Source organism: Sphaerodactylus townsendi, linkage group LG02 (genome assembly GCF_021028975.2).
Source record: "Sphaerodactylus townsendi isolate TG3544 linkage group LG02, MPM_Stown_v2.3, whole genome shotgun sequence".
In the NCBI taxonomy this organism is placed as follows: domain Eukaryota; kingdom Metazoa; phylum Chordata; class Lepidosauria; order Squamata; family Sphaerodactylidae; genus Sphaerodactylus; species Sphaerodactylus townsendi.
The window spans coordinates 67,405,898-67,429,603 of NC_059426.1; the positions used below are offsets into that span (position 1 = coordinate 67,405,898).

At 47.5% G+C, this 23,706-nt stretch overlaps 1 protein-coding gene across 2 annotated transcripts; it reads left to right on the top strand.

Moving 5' to 3' along the window:
• The first annotated feature begins 1,787 nt into the window (after positions 1 to 1,787).
• On the top strand, positions 1,788 to 23,242 carry LOC125427493 (dnaJ homolog subfamily B member 2-like). Of its 2 annotated transcripts, XM_048486998.1 has the most exons (12): positions 1,788 to 1,945; positions 3,603 to 3,684; positions 6,165 to 6,248; positions 10,903 to 11,012; positions 12,213 to 12,266; positions 13,811 to 13,933; positions 14,543 to 14,632; positions 14,933 to 15,038; positions 17,187 to 17,257; positions 18,931 to 19,176; positions 20,778 to 20,832; positions 22,331 to 23,242. In XM_048486998.1, the coding sequence occupies exons 3-11, from the start codon at positions 6,184 to 6,186 to the stop codon at positions 20,804 to 20,806; spliced, it is 894 nt and encodes a 297-aa protein (XP_048342955.1). In that variant the 5' UTR covers positions 1,788 to 1,945; positions 3,603 to 3,684; positions 6,165 to 6,183; the 3' UTR covers positions 20,807 to 20,832; positions 22,331 to 23,242. The 2 variants fall into 2 exon arrangements, with proteins under 2 accessions (XP_048342955.1, XP_048342956.1); XM_048486999.1 differs by lacking the exon at positions 20,778 to 20,832.
• The last annotated feature ends 464 nt before the right edge of the window (positions 23,243 to 23,706 follow it).

Genomic DNA, 23,706 nt, shown 5'->3' on the forward strand with positions numbered 1-23,706 from the left:
CCACTTATGTATCGCAAAGTGCCAACACAGCAATTTAACCTGAATACTGAGGTTTTAGTTTAGAAAAAAAGGTTGGCTCCAAGGCATGCGTTAGTCGGGAGGAAGCTTGGTGGTAGTCGGTGGCTTTGCTTTGAAGCAACTCTTCCAATGGGTGAATCACAACCCTAGGAGGGTTTACTCAGAAGCAAGCCCCATTGCCAGCAACCAAGCTTACTCCCAGGTAAAGGATCACGCTTTAGTTCTTCACATGAAAATCAGTGGGGTTTAACAGCGCTTAACAGGGTTACTTACACTGCTTCCCCAAAACTAGGTCTTAGGTTTAATGCTAATAATCGAGCCCAGCGGCCCAGGCCAGCCTAGATGTGGGTGGGTGGGGGGACTCTGTTTGCACGTGCCCACAGAGAGGGCTCTGAGTGCCACCTCTGGCACCCATGCCATAGGTTCGCTACCACTGCACTAGAGAAGTCTAACACTGGGCAACAAGGTATCAAAGCCCATGCAGACTTAGCTAGCTCCTCAGCACTAGTGCCTGAACATGTTGAGTCATTGCAGCTGGCTGCTCCTATTCATTCATCCTGTTTGATCTTTCCTGAAGTTTCTATTTATCTCAATCTTATTCTACCTACCATTTTTTAGCAGACAATTCTCTGGTATGTTCTAAGCTTAGCTGTCATTTCCAGGGTATGCCACCACTAGGGTATCGTGCAATCCCTTTACATGCCATCTCATGTAGACACGGTTTCTGTAACATGAAATGAATGGGTTACAAATTATGGGGAGAGGGCATTCTCTTACCTGGAATATTAGGTTTATCAGACCTGCTTGCAGTTTCTTGGTGGGAAAAGACACTCCGTGCATATGTTAAAAAGCCATCTTCCCATTATTTCTTGAACTGAAAAGAAGTTCTGGGGCTCAACTCAACTCAAAATGAAATAATTTCGGTGTACTCCTGATCTGATCCTAACACAGCAGGTGGTCTAGTGCTACACTGTCAAGTGTAAGGATTTCTTTTGTTCTGGGTTTCAGTTCTGTAGTAGGTGACAGAAGTCTCAGAAAGTAACATTTGTATTATCCCACAAATCACTAATCTCATCTGCTCAATCCAGAGAAGCTGATGTTCCAGTGCACCAGCCCTAAATATTGGGATGGAAAAGTATTTATTTACACGTTCATGTAATAAATGAGAATATTATACACGTTCATGTAATAAATACGACTCAAATTTGATGCTGTAACCATGGTATAACCATAATATACCCGTCAGATAGGTATTCCTCTGACCAGCTTCAGTCATGAAACAGAATATAAAATTTTGATTGATGCTTTGTCTAACGTGTGCAGCGTGCACTGTTTAAAATGGCCATTCTTAGAATTCATTGCTTGAAATCCACGTTCCTGAAGCGGCGTGAGAGCATTCACCCGCAGGATCGAAGAAAACCTACAAATTGAGACACATCTCTATCACGAGGGGGAACTCCGCATCGATCACGCCAAATACAGGCGCCTTTCACACGGTTCTGTTCAGACACTGCAGCGTGCACGCGCGTGTGCACTTGTGCGAGGGAACTTTTGTGCGTGCTGCTGCCATCAGGGGCTCTGCAGAGGCTGCGCGTGCAAGCGGGAGGGGCTTCTGCGTGTCTCAACATAGGCCGAGGCTGCCCAGCCCAGCGGATTCCACCGAAGCCTCAACCAGCTGCAGTCTGTGGTTGTTTTGCCTTACCTCATCCTTTCACAATGCACAGTTCTGACGTCACAATGAAGCTGCCGTGTTCCATTGGCCACTGCTGCTGCCCATCTGGGTCTGCCAACAGGAGCCTGCCTTCGTTTCCTTTGACAGGAGGAGCAGGCGGAGACTCCAGCTGCCGAGGAGGACTGTTCCCGGGTCGAGTGGCTTCTACCCCCTGGCTATGGTGCGGTCTGGACGGAGCCTCGGCCTCCTCAGGTGGTGAGTATGGCGTAGCTGCGGCGAGCCCCGCGGTCTGGGTCTTGTTGCTTGCAGGATGGGTGGGAGGATAGCCGAGTGTCCGCTTGATTGCTTTTCTAGAGCATCTTCCTAAACCCTTTGCGCCAAACAAAAGCGAGGACTTCGGCCTTACAGCAGTTTAGAAAATACGAAGAGAAGGCTCTGTCCCGCCCTGCCAGTATGCAAAGCGATCCTGAAGTCCGGCTCTGTTCCCTGCCGCCACCCCCTTTCCCTTGGCCAAAGAAGGAAAAGGGGAATTCCCTGCGAGAGGCTCTGACGCTCAGAAGTGCGCTGAAGTTACTGTTGTAGTTGCACCACAGTGGCACCTTCTTAACGTGACTCAGAAGCACCTCGCTAAAAAAATCGAAGTGTGATTCAAATTGCGCTTCCTCCCCTCCCCTATCCTCCCCTTAAAGGCTTCAGTGTCGTGAGAATTTTAATATGCGTTTCCATTCCGGATTAACAAACGCGGGGGAGACAAGAAGTGTTCTGGTGTGTGCACCTGGTTCAAGATCCGAAGCAGCTCGGCAGGCGAAAGGGCTGGGAGGACTTCGAAGCGGATTAAACAGTGGGGGGGGGGGGGGGGCAATTTGCAAATTGCCTGCAGGAAAGAGGAGATTGCAACCCGAAACCGCCGCTGGCCCGGATTACACGGGAGCTGTTTGTCTTTTGCCGGTCCGAAATGGGGCGTTCCGCGTCTGGCCTGGCTTGCCCAGGGAAAGGCGCTGTTGGAACAGTCGAGAAGCTGAAACGCGATCGGTCCCCGAAGGCCGGGCGGTGTGTCGGCCCGGCGACACCAGGCAAAACAAAGGCAGGCCGAGAGGAGGCCTCGCAGCGCCTGGCGCAACAGTGGGTGCTTTCGCCGGGAAAACCGCGCAAACCCTGGCGAGCGTGGAAAAAAAATGCCAACTCCTGCTGTCCACGGAGCCCAAAAGGGCGCGCTCAGCAGCAGGTTCCTGCCGGCGAATTCTTGAAACTTCCAAGAAACTAAAATAAATTGTTGTAGAGTGGGAAGGAGTCGCCCCAGTCTTTTTTTTTTTTTTTTTTTTTACCAGCTCCTTCCTTGCAATGAGCCTGCTGCGGTGTGGTTCGGTTTGGACGCCAGGAGTTTGGAGTGGGCCTTTGGGGGAGGCGAGGCAGCTCCAGCGCCAGTTTTGTGAAATTCTTGACAATATGTTGCGGCTTCATCCTGTGCGGATGGCGGCCATATCCTTGGGGCAGGCAGCCCAGGCAGCCTCTGCTACCAGATCTGGATGGGCCAGCAGGCTGAGGTATCTTAATGGGGAAGCATTCCAGAACGGAATGTATTGTGTCCTGAGCAAACATATTCTGGTTCTCAAAGGTATATTGTTAGCCTTCAAAGGTATCATAAAATTATTTATTTCTAGATGCGGAGAAGACACACAGTGAATAGATTTGAGGAGCCCTGTTTAGGATTGCTCTCACAGCATGCATGCCCAGATGCACTGTCTCTGTGTTGCATGTTACTGGAGTTGAACCTTGGTTTGGCACACTGGCTCTGGGATTCAGCCCTGGCTCAAGTTACACTTTTTCTTTCTCTTCCTCCTTACACAAGGAGGTATTGGAGTTCTAATGGGGACAGGTGTATGATGGGGGAATCTTTCTGCTTTGTCTCCAGAGGAGGAAAATCCTCCCCCCACCCCCAGCTGCAGAAGAAGCCTTCTCTACCTCCAGGATCTCATCAAGGCAGCAATAACAAGGTAAGGAAAGGACCCAAGACCCAGCCACAAGGGGTCTGTCTAGCTAGCAGCTAACAATAAAGAAGAGGGAGATATTCAGTGTTGGGATAGCCTTGAATTTGGGATGGGATATCCAGTGAATGGGACGCTGTGCTTCCCCTCCCACACGTTCTGCAGGAGACAGATTGTCAAAAAGTGACAAGCAGGGAGGAGATTCGACCAAAGGGTGTGGTGGAGTTTCTTGGAAATGAAGGCCCGCTGCTTGAGCCTGCATACTAAGAGTCAAGATTGGGGAATTAAAAGCAATATTTTTGAAAAGGCAAGGAGACCATCTCAGCAATCCAGCTGCTTGGGCTATGAGGGGTCTGGTGTATTCGGCATCCCAGAGCAAAGAGTTGTGCATGGCAGAATGGAACTGAGCATAACACAGTGCTTTGAATGCTGAGGTCTCTCAACCATAAGCTGAACAAGGCATGAGAGACTGAAAACCAAGCTGCAAATTGGTTAGATTGATAACCTTTGTCAGTGGTTTCCTGCCCAGTGTTGCCACCACAGCTATTCTTGTTGTTGGAAGCTTCTAAGCTCTTAAAAACCTAATGGCTGTTAAACCGCTTAATGCATAAAGATACTTAAAAGGAAGGTCTGGGCCAGCATCCCTCTGGTGTACCGGAGGAGGGTCAGCTCACGGGTTTTTTAGAATTGGTTCCCAGTAGGCCCCTAATTTTGATGATCTCAGGCGAGACCCATAGTGTGATCAATGGGGCTGTTAGTTGCTGCTTTGCAATAGCACTGTGAGGATGCATTGTCATCTGATTTGTTGGGAAGTGGCTTCCTACATTGTTGGGAATGATTTCACCCACAAAAGGCATCATGTGGCTGTGGAGTAAACAGTATAAACAGTTTGCTCTAGGGAGCTCTGCTCATGTAACCGGAACGGTTCACAGTGATTGCATGTGTGAATTGGACCTAAATGTCCAAATAGCAGAGAGCAACTTCAGTTGCTGTAGTTGCTTGGGCCAAAACACTTTTTCAAGTTTAGCAGGCATGGCCAAGGTTTCCTGTGTGTGTGTAGTTCAGAATTCAACTGGAATATCTGTCCTTGCATCTTTACATGGTTTACTAGGGATTATTCAAAAGCCCCATATAGTATATCACCCTTTTCCAGTAGAATACACAGAGAAGTCTGGCAATAATCGTTCTCCAGGGTCTCTTACAACGCTAGATGTTCTTCCACCCATCATCTGGATAGGAGAAGTACTATGCACTGCATAATCTAGTGCAGGGGTCTGATGGGAATTGTAGTCCATGAACATCGGGAGAGCCACAGGTTGCAGACCCCTGATCTAGTGCTACTTCCCTTCCCCTTGTGGATCAAAGCTGTGGTGACTGAAGTCAGGCTTCCAATGTGGTGATGGAACAGGGTTGTGTCTGCATATAATATTTCAGACCTCCATAAGGCCTTCTGTCCTTTGCAGTAGCATCTACGGGTCTGCTGAGTCACATTTATACAACCATGTTGCAGACATCCAGGAAGAAGCATTGGATTGGGATCTGCTTCATTTACTCTGGCAATAGCAGCCTCATTTTGGGATTATTTATTTAGATATTTATAGCTCACTTTTCTCCTCAACGGGTACCCAACATGGCTTACAGCATCATTCTCCCCTCTTCTATTTTACCCTCACAACAACTCTGAGACTGAGAGTGTGTAACTGGCTTAAGGTCACCCTATGAATATTCAAGGTAGAACATGGGAATTTGACCCTGAATCTCCTGATTTCAGGACATACATTTTAACCACGTTAACTTCTGGAGGGTATGGTAAGAGTTTCATTTCATCTCTAACGCATCACTCCTGGCTATCATTAGGCTGAAGGCAAGAAGCCATGTGAAGTGGGGAATGAACCACAGTGAGAACAACCCTGATTTGAGACTCAGTGGGGAATGTTTCTTGAGAGCGACTATCGTGAAAAATTATATTTCACATTACAAAAAGCAATTCACTGAAGAGTCTCCTGTGGAAGAGAATTCCTTCTCCTTCCCATGATGAACTCGTATATGCCAGATTCAGGCCTAACCCACAGAAGGCATTCAGACTCTTGGGGGTGATCCTGACAACAAGGGAGAGAATTGTTATAAAATCTAGAAAATCCAAATGTAGTGAGCAGACTTGTATGCAAATAAGGAGTTGCTTAATTTGTTAACGTATTACTGACTACAGCTTCTTTTTTATTTTGGATTAAAGTTGTTTAACATTAGTTAATTAGGAACTGGAGTGGTAGAGGGAAAATAAAGAGGGGGAAAGGACTATGGGTCTCAAAGAGTAGAAGTTTTATGGGGAGCCTTTCTATGTACTGGTATATTTCCTAAGCTATTCTGCTTGGGTTCTGATTCACTCTGTGGGTGGATGGGGAAGGCTGTGTCATTTGGATGGTGCTTACTTCAACATTACCCAAGCTTAGCCAGAGGTGCCTGATGCTATCTTTTGCCTTCCTCTCTAGCACAACATAAACAGCCACCATGGTGGATTACTATGATGCCTTGGGGGTGCCCCGCAACGCCTCTCCAGATGACATTAAAAAAGCGTAAGTTGCATTCTCTCAGTTTCTGCCTCAGTACTGCCTCTGCTTGGGTTGAACACATGAAAATGTCTTATACTGATTCAGGCCAATGATCTGTCAAGGGCAGTACTGTCTGCTTGGGCTGGTGATGTCATAATGTAGGAAACCAGGTAAAAATGTAGAACCTGCTTTTGGGGGGGGGGTGATCCTTCTACTGTCGTATGAAAGCTGCCTGGTTTCTGTTCCTTTGAAGATTGTTGGCCATTTCACTTTTAGGAACGGAGTGAGAACTATCTGAGTCATTTTAATTACCAAAACAAAAAGACCAATTTCACTTTCTGATTTAAAGCAAGTTACAAATATGTTGGTGAGCAAAATACATACAATTTTAATCTAATCATTAAAATAAACAGCATTATTACACAGGATATCAATTAAAAACTTGGCTCATGCGACAATTTTTTGTGCTGTTGTGTTCAAACCTGTTTATATATGGCTGATGTAAGTGGTGCAATTTCAGTGCTCTTTAGGTTTTCTCAGAAGAGAAAATTATCATTTGATACAAAGAAAAAAGTAAAAGTCTGATTTTCAGGAAAATACTGACCCCCCCCCCCCTCCACCCTACAAGGAGATAACTGTCTGGTTAAGGAGTACCCTTTCCTTCAGCCTTTTTAACTTGGGAGGCGGAATGAACAAGTAAGCATACAAGGCCCACAAGGGTCATGTCAGTCTGTCCTACAGTGTAAGAGCTCTCATGAACATAGATTGCGCTATATTAATAATAATAGTCTGACTTTTCACTAGGACCCAAGGCAGATTTACAAGTATGACAAAAAATTAAATCAGTCAGTAAGCAGACTGCAAAGTATAACATTTGATCTAATGGCAACAGTCTCTACTTAGAAAAAAACAATGCAGTTAGACTGGCACTGTAGAACGGGGCAGGGGGTGCAACAGCCCATGCAACAACCCCTATTTAAATCAATAGGACAGTTGCTATAGGCAAGACTTTGTCCCTAACAAGATTCGCCTCCTGAGCTAATCCACACTACTGCTGCCTCTTCTCTCTTCTGCATATTTTGTGAAGCAATAGAATCATGGGGTCTTCCTAATAGCTTCAGGAAGGAGCACCAAAGAGGATGCACATGAATGGACAATTGCTGATTTTACCTTCTTCAAGGTAGCACCTTCAGATGGCTTTGCTTAGACAGAGATATTGCAATGGAACATAGCAGGAGAGATAGCCCTGCAGGTATTTGGGTCCAATGTCTCTAAGGGCTTTGTAGGTGATCCGTAGCACCTTCAATTGAACCTGGTCACCGATTGACAACCAGTGAAGCTACACAACATTTGATTGGAGCCATGCCTAAAATTCCTTTATCATTGTTTAGGATTAATACACACTGTTAGGCCCAAAGGGCTCTCTCCCCAATCCCCTCCCCCCACCCCCGGCATTAGTTTGCCAGAGAAACATCCCCTTTACATTTGTGCTAATACAGGCTGGGTATGGTTTAAGGCTTGGGAAGGGGCTGAGGCTCTGTAGTTGAGCATCTGCTAGGTATGCACAGAGTCGCAGGTTCAATCCCCAGCATCTCCAGTTAAAAGGGCAGGAAGGGATGTGAAAGCCCTCCATCTGAGACCCTGGAGAGCCACTGCCAATCTGAGCAGACAGTACTGACAGTACAGCCTGGAAAACCCACCAGAACCGGTACTGACCTTGGTTTGGTGCAGTACTAAAGCAGCTTCATATGTTCATATCCATCTCAAGATAGAGCTGTCAGTGAAATTCCATTATTCAGCCTCCTCTAAGGCAAGTATTAAAATAAATGGGGCAGGATCTGGTACATTTCCGCAGGGCCTGAAAGACGGAGCTCTTCTGCCAGGCCTATGATTGAGGACAGCAATAATATTCCATCTGTTTGCCCTCCCCTTTCCCTCGTTTTCCTTTTCCTTTCCCCTGGCCTTCCTTCCCTTTAGACCAGTAAAAATGGGGTTTGTAGATATGGTTTTTTATTGCCCTCCCCCGAAATGGTTTTACAGTGCTTGTATCGCTGAAATATATTTTTTTTATGGGATTTTGTTGTATTTATTGTGTTGGTGGTGTACAATGCCCTGAGCCCACATAAATAAATAAATACCCAGGATTCCATGCTCTCTGCTTTTTTGCCATGTGAGAGCCTGAGGGCCAAGTCTTGTACAAATTCATTCAACCATGTCTTAAAGCAGCTGTAGATTGGTCCTCATACCTTTGGTAAATTGTGTTACTGAGGGATTAAAGGGCTCCCTAGTGAAGGACAGAAGGCAGTCTAAGGCTGCCAGCCAAAGTGAGGGCTTCGTTTACATTGGTGCTTGATCTATTTCAGTGTGGCTTCATGCCAGGCTTTGGGATTACTTTACTAGCTCTGGTTGATGACATCAGGATTCAGTCAGAAAATGGCGGGTGGGTGCTATTGATTGTATTGGATTTATCAGCAGCATTCAACACAGTTGACTGCTTGGTCCTGGTCAGCTGCCTAGCCTCACTGGGGATAGGAGATACTGCTCTACAGTATTTGGCCTCCTCCTTCCAAGGACACTCAGTTGGTCATTGGGGAAAGGGATTCATTCTGGCAGGAACTAGATTGCAGGGTCCTTCAGGGATTGATCCTGTCCACAATGCTTTTCAATACACATACACACCCTCTAGCACACAGGTGTCAAACTCGTGGCCCTCCAGATGTTATGACTACAGTTCCCATCATCCCCTGCCAGCATCATGCTGGCAGGGGTGGGGGGGTGGGGGGGGGGGGGGGAGGGAGGGGGGGGGGGGGGGGGGGGGGAGGGGTGGGTGGGTGGGGGGGGGGGTGGGGGGGGGGGAGGGAGGGGGGGGGGGGGGGGGGGGGGGGGGTCGGGGAGGGGGGGGTGGGGGGTGGGGGGGGGGGTGGGGGGGCGGGGGACAGGGGCAGGGGGGGGGGGGGGGTAGGGGGGGGGGGGGGGGGGGGGGGGGGGGGGTGTGGGGGGGGGGGGGTGGGGAGGGGTGGGGGTGGGGGGGGGGGGGGGGGGGGGAGGGGGGGGGGGGGGGGGGGGGGGGGGGGGGGTGGGGGGGGTGGGGGGGGGGGGGGGGGGGGGGGGGGGGTGGGGGGGGGGGGGGGGGTTGGGGGGAGGGGAGGGTGGGGGAGGGTGGTGGGGGGTGCTGGCAGGGGATGATGGGAACTGTAGTCCATAACATCTGGAGGGCCACGAGTTTGACACCTATGCTCTAGCAGATGTCATCAGGCAGTTTGGGGTTGGATTCAACAGTATGCTGATGACACCCAGCTCTGCCTCCTGCATGAATAACAACCAGAAGCAGATTAGCTCCTCCTTGGCCAGGTGCCTGGATGCCATAGTAGAATGGCTAAGCAGAAGCTTAATCCTTCCAGAACTGAGGTCATGTAGGGATTTTGTCACTCCCATCACTTGAGGGAGCCCAGCTTTCCCCAGAGATAGGGGATTGGCTTGATCTTGTTCTTTCCATGGACAAACTGGTGCCTGCTGTGGCTGGAACAGCATTTTCCTCATGTATCTCAGTCCAACCTTGCCACATTGATCCATGCAGTGGTCACCTCTTGATTAGATATCTGCAACCCACTCTGCATAGGGCTACCCTTGATGTTGCTTTGGACACTAGATGGTACAAAATGTAGCAGCTAGGTTGTTGACCAAGTCATCGTCGTCAGCTCATGTAATAGCAGTCTTGAAGCATCTGCTCTGATTAGTTTCTGGACCCAATTCAAGACATTGGTTCGTACTTTAAAAACCCTTAATGAACTGGGACCATCATACCGCCTTTCCTGTTATGATCCCTCCTGCACTCCCTTTGTTCATCTTCGTGGGACTTGCTAATGGTCCCAGGGTAGCGGTTTCATGATTGTGGCACCCTCCCTATGGAATGCAGAAGAAGAAACCTGCGTACGACAGACCTGGTGGCATTTTGGAGACTTTGTAAGGCAGAATTATTCTGATGTGCACTTGGCTCATAATATCTCTTTATTGTCAGGCATAGTTGACTTGTGAGTACTGTAATAATTGATGTCATTTGTAGTTTTCCCGTGGTTTTAGGGTTGGGATTAGATTGTTTTATGAATTTTATATTATTTTATAAGACTAAAGAGAATTTTATTGGATATTTACTGTTCTTTTCTACCTATTTTAATTGATGTAATTGTACATTGCTGTAAACTGCTTTGAGATCTTAATTGAAGAGAAGTGGCATAAAAATTGAAATAAATAAAATCCAATGAGCTGGGTGAAGAGGGAGTCGAACATCTTAAGAAATGGAAGGAGTATCTCCTTTATTAAAGCCCAAAGAAAGCTTGACTTTCTCTTCTCACAAAAGCTGAATTTCCTGTGGCCACTAGAGGGAGACCAAAGGAAAACATCTGCAGCAAGAAAGGCAAGGGGAGAGCTGAAGAAGGAGAGTTGCTGTTTTCTGTGTCTGTTAAGCTGTACTGCCAACTATACGCTTGGCCCAGCGGTGTTGTGAGTTGTGGAGGAAAGGTGCCATATGTTTGGCCTGAACATCATCCCTTCAGAAATGCACCTAGATGCAGTGAGATTGAGGAATGAAGTGGGGGCGGCAATATTCCCAGTGCCTCTGGATCTGGGCAGGGCAACATTGCACACTAATGATCGTTGTCTTTTGGGTACTGTACAATAGGTACAGGAAGAAAGCTCTGAAGTGGCACCCGGATAAAAACCCAGATAACAAAGAATTTGCTGAGCAGAAGTTCAAGGAGATAGCAGAGGCCTATGAAGTTCTGTCGGACAGTAAGTGCTTGGCTGTTTTATTCCACCCACTCATGTCCTCTGTGATTATTTTGATTCCATTGAGGTTCTTGCCCTGGATACAGGGCCGTTTCTGCAGGTTAAAGAGATATCTGGATCTGACCAACAGATCTTGTGCTTACTTCCACACAGCAATGATTTCTCCATGTAGCTGTTGTTACCAGTGGAGCATTCACATTGCAATTATTCCCACACTTCCCTTGCCTCATCCCCTCATAGCTGTCACTCCTCCTTTCTCCCCTGCTGATGGTGCAGGGGTAATAGTCAGGTCTGTGGGATGGCATGGGGCGGAGGCAAGGGAAATGGTACTGATGCGAGTGAGACATTCAAAAATGCACACCTTCTTATCCATTCTACATGCCAAGGCAATTGGACTGCTGTCTTTTAAAAAAAATGCAGCAGATTTGGGAAAGATTGAATGAAGATGTGGACAACGCAGAAAGTGGACAATGATGTTGTGTGGACAATGTTGTGTGGATTCTCCACAAAAAAAACCCCTTTTGTTGCCAGACTGGAACAAAATCTCTGTGTGGAAATAGCCTAGCATCATTTTAAGATTTCTTCACAGGTGTGGTTTAAGGCTCAGTTACATATTGTAGGGAAATATCTGGTTATTGCATTATAACAGCCTGCAATTTAACATACTCCCTTAACTGGTTCTGGTAGGTTTTTCGGGCTGTGTGGCCGTGATCTGGTGGATCTTGTTAGGAACCAGGCCGGAAAACCCACCAGAACTAACTGAATCCGGCCGTGAAAGCCTTTGACATTACATATTCCCTTAACCTTGGGAAAGCAACTGACTATTGGAACGGGTTGCCTAACTAAAACTGGGCTTCCTTTGAAAGATGCTCTGAAATAAACAAGCTGTGCTAGACTACACTCTCTCAGTTTATATTACAGATGAGAGTGATAATCCTTGCTTCTGGTTTAGGGTGACTCTAGTGAATTGGGAACGAAAGTGACATTTTTGAGCATGCTCTGTAAATACTATTTATGATTAATATGGGTAGTATCCATTAGTAACTGGGAAGGGGTGCCATGTTTGGTTAGATGACATGAATGAAGCTAGTTAATCTCAGGGGTGTTCTCTAATCCCTTGGCATAGCGTGAATGTTTCACCGTGACAGAACTAAGACAAAAGCCTCGGACAAGCTGCCTAACCCACAGACTTTCTGATTTCAGAGAACAAGCGTGAAGTCTATGACCGTTATGGCAAAGAAGGACTCATGGGTGCAGGTAAGCTGCTTCGCCATCATTTCAGCTACAGTGTAGTGAGGCAAATGCTGTCTGGTTTCAAAAGAAGCAGCAGTCTTGTGCAGGGTTGTGCAGCTGCGAAATGCACAGACTTCCTTATTAGCCGTTTTTGTATTAGCACCACAGGATGATTCACAGATCAGTTCTCAGAAGAAACATGTCAGGGTTGGGAGGCTGCTTAGGAAGTGGGACACAGCTGAGCCCTCAGTTAGTTGCCAGCACAGAGCCAAGGCAGATGAGTGGCACTTGTGGCTTAGTGAGGCCTTGCACAGGCCAAAGAACAGAGAACTCTGCATGTGAATATTTGGAATCTCATCACAATCAAGAAAATGGATTTTTGTCTACAGCTCTCATTGATGGAGATGGATCTTGGGGTGGGTGGGAGGAGGCTCAAGACCCAGGCCCCACTTGGGGGGTGTATTTGGCCACTTGCCCCCCTCCCCCCGCAGGCCAGTTAGTCTCTCTCGCATTGGCTTTCTCCCTCTGGGCCTGGCTGCGCACCTTTTGCTCGCCCCACTGGGAGCTGGTTAAGATTCATCGAAGGCAACAGCTTCCGTCGCTACAGTCGCCGTGGACCGTCCCTTTCCTCATTTCCAAACCATTCCATGGGTATAGGTCTTGCAGCTTTGCACACACAAGCTGCAGAGCAGCTGAGCTGTGTGGACCCAGTGAAGCTTGATTCTAAGAAAAAAAATTTAAAGCACGAGGGCAGAAGAGCTTTTGCGATTTCTGGCTAATGATAGGAAAGGGGCACGCAGGGCCAGAGCCTCTGAGAGGTTGCATGCCCAGGGCAACCAAAGGGAGCGAGTGTGCAAACGAAATGGTGAGTGGTCAAGGAGGGGGCAGTGTGGGTGTCCAGATCATGCAGAAAGGAACATAGCGAGAGGGAGGGGGTGAGGAGGTGGGATGGAGAGCTCCTCTTTCTGTTTTTCTTTCTACCTTTCTGTCTTTTTTACTTTGTTGGTCTTTCTTCCTTGCTTTTTACTTCTTCTTTTTGTCTTTCTTTTTGACTTTTTTCTGTCTTCTCTTCCTTTCATTCAGACCTTGTCTGTTTTTCAGTCTTTTTGGCTTTTTACAGTTTTTCTTTCTTTCTTGGCTTGATGCCCGCTCCCCCACCCCACCCCCGACTCTACTGCCTCACTGTGGAGGCTGTACTGGGGTAGTGGAGTCGGCGGGGGGTGGGGATGCAATTTCAGTGCTTGCCCCAGGTGACATTTTCCTTAGGTACACTCCTGCTCAATGGCATTTGTGTGTGTTTGTGTGTAAAAATGGGTTTAACCAGGTCATTTGTGCTGTCCCTGACCTACTAATCATTAATCACGACCTGCCAATTTTTGATAAACTGTCTGCCAAGGCAAAACCACAGGTTGCTGTGCATAGCTGGCAGGCTGAGGATTTGATGGGTCTGACATAAAAGATCTGGTTACCTAAAAGGCCACAGCCTCGGCTTAGGTAAAAAAAGCTGTGTCTTGGTTCATCTGTTAAAAATGCCCCATGTGAACATGTGGTCTCTGTCTGTTCCCTAGGTGGATCCAGTGGGCCCAGGGCTGGTCCAGGGATGCCTGAATACACCTTCACTTTCCGCAGTGCTCGTGATGTCTTCAGGGACTTCTTTGGGGGTCAGGACCCCTTTGCTGACTTCCTTGCTGGTATGTATAGGCTTTGGATGTGAAGTTGATAGGCCAGGAGGGTGACTCGTGGAAGGGGAGAAGACTGTGTTTCTTGTCTCCTAATTCATATTCATGAGAATAGTCACTGAAACCCCAAAGGCAGCACATTTGAAAGACACAAAGAAAAAGTGTTGCATAAACAGTAACTAAGAATGTAACTGCGGTTCAGATGTTCAGATTAGTTGTAGGCAAGGTGTTGCCACTGGCTTTTGCACAGACCATTGCATCTGAAATCTCTGTGTTAGGAAAGTGCGTCCCTCTGCGCCATGGAGCTGGAACTGCTGTGGGGCTGATCAGTCCCAGTGCTCCAGATTCGTGGTCTTCTGTGCTGGGGAGACTGAAGAGTCAGGAAGGCAGTTATGTCCTACAGGGGGACTGAGAGATGTAACACAAATGGTTGAGAATCCCTAGTGATATTCACAGCCTACACACTTGCCATCTCCCCAGTGCCCCCAAGGCTGCATCTGTAAAGCAGAACTCTGGGTTGATACGTTGGGGTGGGTGCAGAAGAGGACAAACATGCACACTTTTGGGAGGCATCTTTACCGTGGAGTCCTACATGCTGATGACTTCTTCATGTGTTTCCAGATGATTTGTCCCCATTCTCAGACCTGCGTGGAACTGGACCTCGACATCCTGGAGCTGGAACATTCTTTTCATCCTTTGCAGCAGCACCAGGTAAGGAAGTGAAAGTGCTGGAATAATTTCCTCCCCATCTTTAACTCATGGTGGCCTCCACCTTTATTCCTTGGTTCCAGGTTCCATTGACCCTCCTGTCTCATGCCTTTGGTTGTGGTTTCATTCTGTCTTTGCAACAGATCCTAGTGACCAGTTTACCAGAATCCCACCCACGGACTCTCAAATGAATGATTTGCTGTCCAGTATCTCCTTTCCTTTGTTGCTTTTTGTCCCTGTTTATACTGGTCCAGTACCACTTGTTTCTGCCTTTGCAAGTGATTCTGGTGCTGTGTATTGCAGAATTCTTTACCCCTGGGCTTGGGCCGGGTATCAATATGGGAATGGGCTTCCGTTCCATCTCTACATCCACTAAGTTCATCAATGGCAAGCGCATCACTACCAAAAGGTAAGTTTGACTTTCCTTTTCTTAGCTGCTGTTTACCTTCCTGTGGTTGTGTTTCATGCTGTCTTTTGCTGGTCTTGTTGCACAGATCTTTACTTCTCCAAAACCACACTTTCCTCTCCTACTTACTTCTGTTCTCATATAGCATAGGAATATATAGCTAATTCCTTTTCCAGAGGAGTGGATTTCTGCTCTTCCTGCATAGTAAATAGACAGGGGAATCTACCTTAGAATCAATCTGACTCCCACCAATGGTCTGTTTAGCCCAACGTCTCTGTGTTCTAACTGGCTGCAGCTTTCTAGGGTCCCATAAGAAGGGCTTCCCCAGCTCTAATACTGAAGACTCTTTAACTAAAAGTACCAACCTGGTGGCCTCCTTGCTTTCAAAACTGGTCTTGATAGTGAGTTACAGTCTTTCTCCAGAAGTGGTAACTCACCAGGTGTCACGGAGCTTGTTAAAGGACTCTCCTTGTCCATTTATTCCTCCTCCATTAGTTCCATGGTCTCTTTCTGCCTTGCTGCCCATTGTTCCCCATTGGTCCAGCTCTCTAATGCATGCTTCTCCATTCCTTTTTGGTGTTGTTTAGGACAGCCCAGCAGTGTTTCTCACATTCTTTTAATTAAAGTGGAAAGGATAACTTATGTTAACTTCTGCCCCAGCTCAGTATCAGTGATCTCTTTCACAGGAGGATGCAGACAGCTTTGCATTAAACTTTTTATAGACAGCTTGCTCTGTATGCAGGCGGCCAAGGAGTGGGGTAGTCATGAAACACTGGCATTGGAAGAAGAAAGGCCAAAAGGCCTCCTGAAGCCAGATAGACCTGGAATCTTGAGGGCAAAGTGACAGGTCTTTCTGAACTTTCTTCTTTGCAAATAGGAGGATGAGGCAGTAAGCGTGCATTCCCCCCCCCCCCCCACACACACACACACACTAATGCAGTGTGTATCAGTGAAGGTCCACTGCCGGGGGCATTGTCTGCTCATGTCATCGGCTGGTAAGGGAGGAAGTCCTTCCCAGTTTCTCAAGCAGCGTCTGCTGTGGAGTTTGAGAAACACCAGACAATACCAGTAATAACAAGTAAAAAACTGGAGTCAGCACCTCTGTGAGTGGAATTGTACCTCTGACCTCCACATTGTCCCATGGTAGACAGTTCCACATGTTGTTTGTCCTTGTCTTAAACTGTGTACTTTACTGCTGCTGCTACTACTACTCGTAGTAGCAGGAGTTGTATGTTTTATTTGTTCGGACCACTGGCCATAACAATGTCAGAATAGCAAAATAACAGCATAAATAAGTCTCATATCCTAACCATGCACCACATGGATAGCTAAAAAATACAGATGCCTACTTGCTGCTAAAATAGTAAATGTTCCTTGGTCACTGAAATTGGATCATATGTCCTTTCCATGTAGTTGATGGCCTTTTTGTTGTGTGTGAAAAGTTACCTTTCTTGTTTTTGTTACTTATGTGTTTGGACATTGGGGAGCCAGAGCCTTGACACTGATGAGTGTGGGCTGGGGGGCAGGGGGAGAGAAGGATCAAAACCACCAGTTCTTACATAGGTTATGTCTCATTCTTTTCTTGCTAGTACTTTCTTGTTTCCCAGTCCTATATCCAACTGAGGAGATTCAGTGGTGCCTGTTATCTGAGCCTTTCTCTTGCACTGGTGATCACATTTCACTCCTGCAAGTGAGAAACGGAAGCTTATTTGTCTCGTTGGTTGAGCCACAGACCCTCTTGTGGTCACCTGCTCAAATAAGTCCTTGTAATGGCTCAAGAATTGACTGTGAAAGTTGATATAGCTCTCACTGACCCACCTTGCAGACTGACTGGCATGGCTAGCAAGTGGCAGAGAGGATTTCAGGCCAACTAGCTGGTGAGTTAGTGCCCTTCTCCACTCATCTCCAAAGGAAAGGGTTGCTTGGAAAGATCAGGCTGGTGAGGTCAGATCCTAGGGCAGTTCAATATGGAGAACAGGAAGGGTGTGTGGTGATGATGATGATGATGATGATGATGATGATGATGATGATGATGATGATGATGATGATGATGATGATGATGATTTGATAGACCGCCCAATCCCCAGGGGGCTTATGTGATTTCTGCATTCGTCCAAAAATTACTACTTTTTCTCCTTCTATTATCTCCAGGATTGTTGAAAATGGGCAGGAGAGGGTGGAAGTGGAAGAAAATGGGGAGCTGAAAACTGTTCACATTAATGGTGAGTAGGTAGATGGAGAAGAGTATCCCCAGCTTATTTTATTTCTTTTTATTTATTGTACTTGTAGCCTGCTCTCCCCTATTGCAACAAGCTACAAGTAGTGAATATTTCTTATGTTCTTCTCAGATGATCAAATTCCAGTAGAATAAAATACATCAACGTAACAATAATACAATATCCAACAAAGGAGGAACAACTAAAATTACAATGTTCTCCCTATACCCCACATGAACCATAATCAATGCAATAAAACAGTGGGGAAGGAGGGAAGAAGAGGGAGTTCAGCTAAGGTGGAAAACCAGAGGTCTGGCGGAACACTGTGGAACTGAGAGAAATCCCACAGGGTCCAGGTCTCATTAGACAAAGCATGCTGCCAAGCCAGGGCTAGAGCAGAGAAGTCCCTGGCTCTGGTTGAGGACAAACAAACACTTGTCGGGCCAGGGATCTCCAATCAGTTATTGTTTGCAGATCGTAGTGTTCCTTGGGGAACATTTAGGGAGAGCAAAGTATTCTGTGTATTCATCGATGCATTGTATCCTCCACCTTGACATCAGAAATAGGAGTTTCCTTGTGTGCCTGGTGTCGTCTTCATGATCTCTTCTGTCTCCCAGGAAAGAATTCAAGACCCTTGTCAATACAGGGTTTGTTCTCAGTGTGGCCTTTAATCTAGATTTATGATGAACTGAGGAGAGAAAGGATGTGTGGATATGCCCTTTCCATCAAATGTTACGTTGGTAGATGTCTGCAGGAAGCGTCAAATTTTTGGGCCTGGAATGATCTGCCCAGTGATTCTGTGGCCTCTTTTAAAAGGGGCAGGCAAATGGGGAGGGGTTTCAGACTTTTGGTGGAACAGTTTAGATTTAGAAGAACGATTTAGGACTTAGCTGCAGTGTAATGTTTTAGATGTATCTGCCATAAAGACTTTTAGTCAGACGTGTGTCACCCATTGGGAACTTCATTCTGAAGTAGGTGGGCCCATGATTTGAATCAGGACCATGGCCACCTGTGCATCTGCCAAGGGGTAAATGGCGCTCACTTGACTGGCATGGAAAATGGCATGGAGGTCATGTGTGCTGTGGTCCTAATCTGAATCAGGACCCTGTGCCCTTAAGAACTGATTACTCAAATAGGGAACTCACAGCTGATATTTGTAAAACACAACTTGTAGTTAGGTCCTTTGTATAATAAAATTGGGGACTCGGGTGGCTTCCAGGTGGGGCTTGAACTTCTCCTGGAATTACAGATGTTCTCTGGAGAACAGGAATCTGATCCCCTTGGAGGAAATGGCAGCTTTGGAAAGTGGATTCTACAATGCTGATTTCCTTCTCCTCCACAAACTCTGCTCTCCCTAGGGTACTGCCCCCATATCTCCAGGAATTTCCCAGGCTAGAGTTGGCAACCCTACAGGGGATTGAGAAATGACAGAGAGCTATGGGAGGAGGGGGTTGATATGCTGGGATGTGAGAGAGTTTAGACCTGGAAGGTTTTCAGACGAGCTTCTGTCTTTGGCTACATTCAGGGCACTCAGTACTCCAGTAACATGTGGAGCATATTGGAGCATGCAGCTTTGACTGAGGCTGTAGTCACGATTCATGGGGCTAAAGAAATATGGGGAGAGGCTGCTGGGGTCAAGGTTTCTCAATAAACCGATTGTTTCCTGACTTGTCTGGCAGGTGTACCAGATGACCTGGCACTAGGCTTGGAGCTGAGTCGGCGAGAGCAGCAGCAAGCCCTCCAGAACCGCAAGTCTTCATGTCCTCCTCAGCAGACACCAGTTCAACCCCCGCCTCCCAAGCGACCGCCTCCCAGTTCATCCCCTGTGATCTTATATACAGACAGTGATGAGGATGATGAGGACCTGCAGCTGGCTATGGCCTACAGCCTGTCTGAGATGGAGGCCAAGGGCCAGCACAGAGCAGGTGCGAACAGCCCCAAGAAAAAGCCCCAAGCAAAAAAACAATTGTCGCAAGAGAGCGCTGCCACAGATAGACAGGCTGGAGGGTCATCAAAAAGTTCAGGGGCTGTGGGTGGGAATGCCCGGGGAAAGGTCAAAGGGAAAGACTCTTCCCCCAAGAAGAAGGATGCTCGCTGCCGTCTCCTATGAGTCAGCTTGAGGTAGGATTTTCATTGGCAGGGCCCTGAGCGCACTGGCCAATGGAGAAACAGATTCTTGGAGGACTGATGTGATTGGACAGTTACAGGGATCTCCAGAGGCCCATCCAGTGCAGGAGATGGTGCTGCTGAGTAAAGGGCAGGAGCAGAGTCTGCAATTGTGTGCGTGTGTGTGTTTGTGTGTAATTGCTCTGGAGAGGTGTAACCCAGGCAGCTCTTGCACTGCAACGCCCTGATGCCTTGTGCAAGTCCAGACAGCTGCGTTGTTTACTTCACTGTTTCATTGTATGGCTTGGCTGCATGGCTCTTTCTTTCCCCTGTATCAGATAGATTCACTGTGGGGGCTTGGGTATTGGCTGCCACTGCTTCGTGGCTGTCCAAGCTGAGCCTTGGGCATTAAGAAGAGGAAGGTCTGCTTCCGCCAAGGATTTTGCACCAGCTGGCAGGGTTGACTTCTACTTGGAATCTTTAAAAAATTGATTACTTCTATCAGGTTGGCAGTCATCCTGGGCCTATGTCCTACAGTTTTACACGGGGGTAGGCAAGACATGGGTGCCTTTTCTCCCTTAGGCCCAGTACAGAGCCTTTAGGCTCAGCAACTGCCACAGGAACAGGAGGGAGGAACAGGATTTCTGGGTCTCAAGAGCAACCAGGAGCACAGTACAGACCATAGTATACAGTAGGTAGGACCAGACCGAGGTGCCAAGGGTGTAAAAGTACACCCAATTCAACAAGAGCATTGCTTTGCCTGTTCCTTCGTCTGTAATTCAGGCCACCTTCAATGGACACTTGATTCACAAAATAAGCCTTAACATGTGACTATCCTGGGCCAGAAAGGGATATACCAAAGGAAGCTCCATATTAACTAGCTCCATTTGGCATTATTAATAAGGGGTTCCAATCCCAATGTGGTCTGAGAAGCACTTCCTGTTCCCAGATGAATGTGGGTGACTCTGGGGGATCAGCTTTCTGTGCCTTGAGCCTGTCACTCTAATGTTGGCTGTCAAATGGTAACAGGAAGTTAGGATTCTGTGTTACTCTTCTCTGCTTTCAAGGCTTACCCATACGCATGGCATTTTTCACAGGCATGGGTCAGTTATCGCCTGCCCTAAATTCTGTCTTGCATCACTTGCTTATACTGCTGTTGCTGCTCAACTCCCGCTCCCACTGTTGCTCCCCCCTCCCCGGCGAAAGGGCCTAATGTGTTTGCAGTCTCCTATCTTTGAGAATTATATCCCCGTGTTCCCCCCCCCCTTCCTGGTGGCAGATCCTGAATAAGGCTTCGGTAGATGCTTGATGTAGGAATGTAACTTGTTGGTGCCCTCTCTTTCTTTCTCTCTCTGCTGCCACCGCCGCCGTTTGTCTGCTCACCTGCCCATCCCTCTCTTCCGTGCTTTGCATGCCACAGACCCTGACGGACAGGCATATTCTGTCTGACGCTCCTCCATGCTGCCTCCCTGCAGGTAACCCTCGAAACATTGATTTTTCCCTGATTCGTTAGTGGCAGAACTTTTTAGGATTGTGTGTATCCCATAGCTTTCTAGGGCTGCCATGCAAGTGCAAAATTGTCAGTTATGGTACCTTTATCATTTGGGTTGAGGCCTACCCTACCAGGTAGCTAAGAACTCACTTCCATTCCCCTCTGTCGTTTCTTCCTTACTCTCAAAATAATCAGATAATTTGAAAAAAACCTCATTGCAGAGCTAGGGAAAATCTACATAGAATATGTCTAGATAACTTAATGTGCATCATTCTGATTACTGGCCTTAGGGTTTTGGTTTGCAGTTAGGGCTTGTGTGGGGAGGGGGGGGAGGGAGGGGCATATAGAATAAACATAGCCCTGGTGACTTTGATGGTGGGAAGGGCTCTTCATCCTGCCACTCCTGGCTCCAGTATTTTTCATCCTGTCCCAACGATTGTATGCCTCATCCTTAGCCCCGCCCCCCCTCAGAGAAATGCCTATATAGCAGTGGTGGCGAACCTTTGGCACTCCAGATGTTATGGACTACAATTCCCAACAGCCCTGCCAGCATGGCCAATTGGGAATTGTAGTCCATAACATCTGGAGTGCCAAAGGTTCGTCACCACGGCTATATAGGATACCTTTCTTGGTAAGATGGGCAGCTAGCATTTCTTAAAGATGATTTTCATAGCTCAATGGGCAGGATGAAAAATGGTTTTGTGACAAACATCACCAGTTCAGGTGCCCCTCTGCCTCCTAATTTAGCAATTCAATGCTCAACTTCACATGTGTATGAATAACTTATCCTATATGAGAGCCAAGCTATGGCTCAGCTGCCAAAGCAATTCCCAAAACAAATGCAGGCTATTCTGAGATCCTTGAATGAATGGCTTGTAAATGTAGCGGATAGCCTGGTTAGAGATGATGAGTGGGCCCACATTACTACACGCCATTTGAGGCTTCACTTCTCCACCAGCACAACTCTTGCCCTTATGTTCGTGTGGCTCTAAAATGCCCTTAAGTAAAAAAGCAAACTTGTAGGAGGGTCTGTTTAGCTTTGGTCAGTTTGCAACAGAGGCATTTGGCTTGACCGGCTAAGTGTAGTCTTCAATCCTGGCGTGGTGGCACAGGATCACCAGCTGATCACCAGCACAATTTCCCAGCACTGGCTCTACCTGTGTCCATTCCTTACTTTGCATGCTCTTGTGTACACTTTCCTTCCACACCTGATTTAAGAGCCACGGCTGCTTCACGCCTGGCGATTTTTAAGCCTGTCTCTACTGCAACTGGGCCTCAATGGTAAAAGCCATCCCCTTTTCAGGACTGCAAGTGTCAATTTGAAGTGGGTAACTCCTGCCCAGCACTCTGGGGAATGGCTGTCAGCCCAGGCACTGCTTGCTGCCACACACTTTTCACTGCTGTCTGATTCACATGGTATCTGTGTTTTTTCCCCTCCTACCCCCCCTTCTCCTGTCCCATTTCCTTGCTTGTTTCCCCAGGTGTGTTCTGAGTCTGGAAGAGCCGTGGGGATTGCCTCTCTAGCATTCGTGCTCACAGAAAGCAACTCAAGCCTGGACTTCGCTTTCTGTTCCCTCCCTGAGCCCTGCCCTGGGGATTGGCAGGCTCCAAGTGTATGACTTCCACTCCATTAGTCCTCTGCTGTGGGTCACTTAGTACCCAGTGGGCCAGGTCAAGCACAACCTTCTGTCTGTGCCTGTAGCTAAGCTGCTGCTCCTGAATTAACACTGCTAAAGGCTTCCTCCAGGCCGAGAGATCCAAGGCCTCTCAAACCTGCAGGCCACCTTTGCCACTCTCCTCTTCCCCTCCAACAGAGGAGCCTGGGGCAAGGCTGAAGAACAAGACCCTGCCTAGAAGGCTGGATGAATGTGAAGCATTCATTGTGGGGTGGGGGGAGATGAGAGTAATGGGCACAAAAGGGGAGGCCCCACCCAAGTAAGGATGCATGCTTGTCAATCTTCAGTGTCCTCTTTGGCTCTGGGAGGGATTCATTGTGTGCAGTGCTGAACTGTTCATGTTTCTACAGGTGTGGGGCTGGGGTGTTAAGAGACAGATGAGGCTCCCGTCCTGGGTATGGAAGGCCTTATGCTCCTAAAGCCAAGGGCTATGAAGCAGCCTTTCCCTCCAAGCAGCAGGGGATTTTTCTAAGTAGGTGCTGCAAAGTGAGAGCAACAACAGCAATTGTCTCTTCCTGCAGAACGACAGCCACAGACCTGTCCTTTCTCCCTTTGGACAATAACCCTTGAAAGTAACAGGGTTCCATTAATACAACCCTGCTCTACACCTGTAATTTTGGGGTGGGGAGAAAAGGGAGGGAACTGATCTCTTTTGTAACTGAAGTGCTTGCCTGTTGTAGAATGGAAGATGTTGTTAATAAACTTCTTTACATTTAATGCTAGTTTTGGTTTTTGAGTAGGACTGAGTGATGTCCAGCTCTGTTAAAATACACACTTCTGTCACAACCGATGCAGAAAGCTGCTTAAGGGAACTAATCTCTCTCTCTCTCATTCTCTTTTTTCCACGTGCACCCTGAAAAGGATCTTGGTAGGAAAACCTCCCCAGATCAGAGGACAAGAGGCGGGAACCTCACATTGCTAGTTAAAAGTATAGCTCCACCCAAAGGGAGACCAAAGCATTTCCTTCTTTTTTGCTGTGTGTTGAAAGTACAGCAGGCCACAACCATGAGCCTGGCTTGAACTCAAAAGAGCCGGATTCAACCCTTTATTCCTACTATAAGCCCAGTAAGGCGTTTTTCTTGACTCTGAGTGAAAATCATAATTCTAAGATTTGAGTACTGGCATTACCTATAGAGATGAGCCATTCCTAACTGTCTCATGTACTTGTGGAAAGAAAAGGA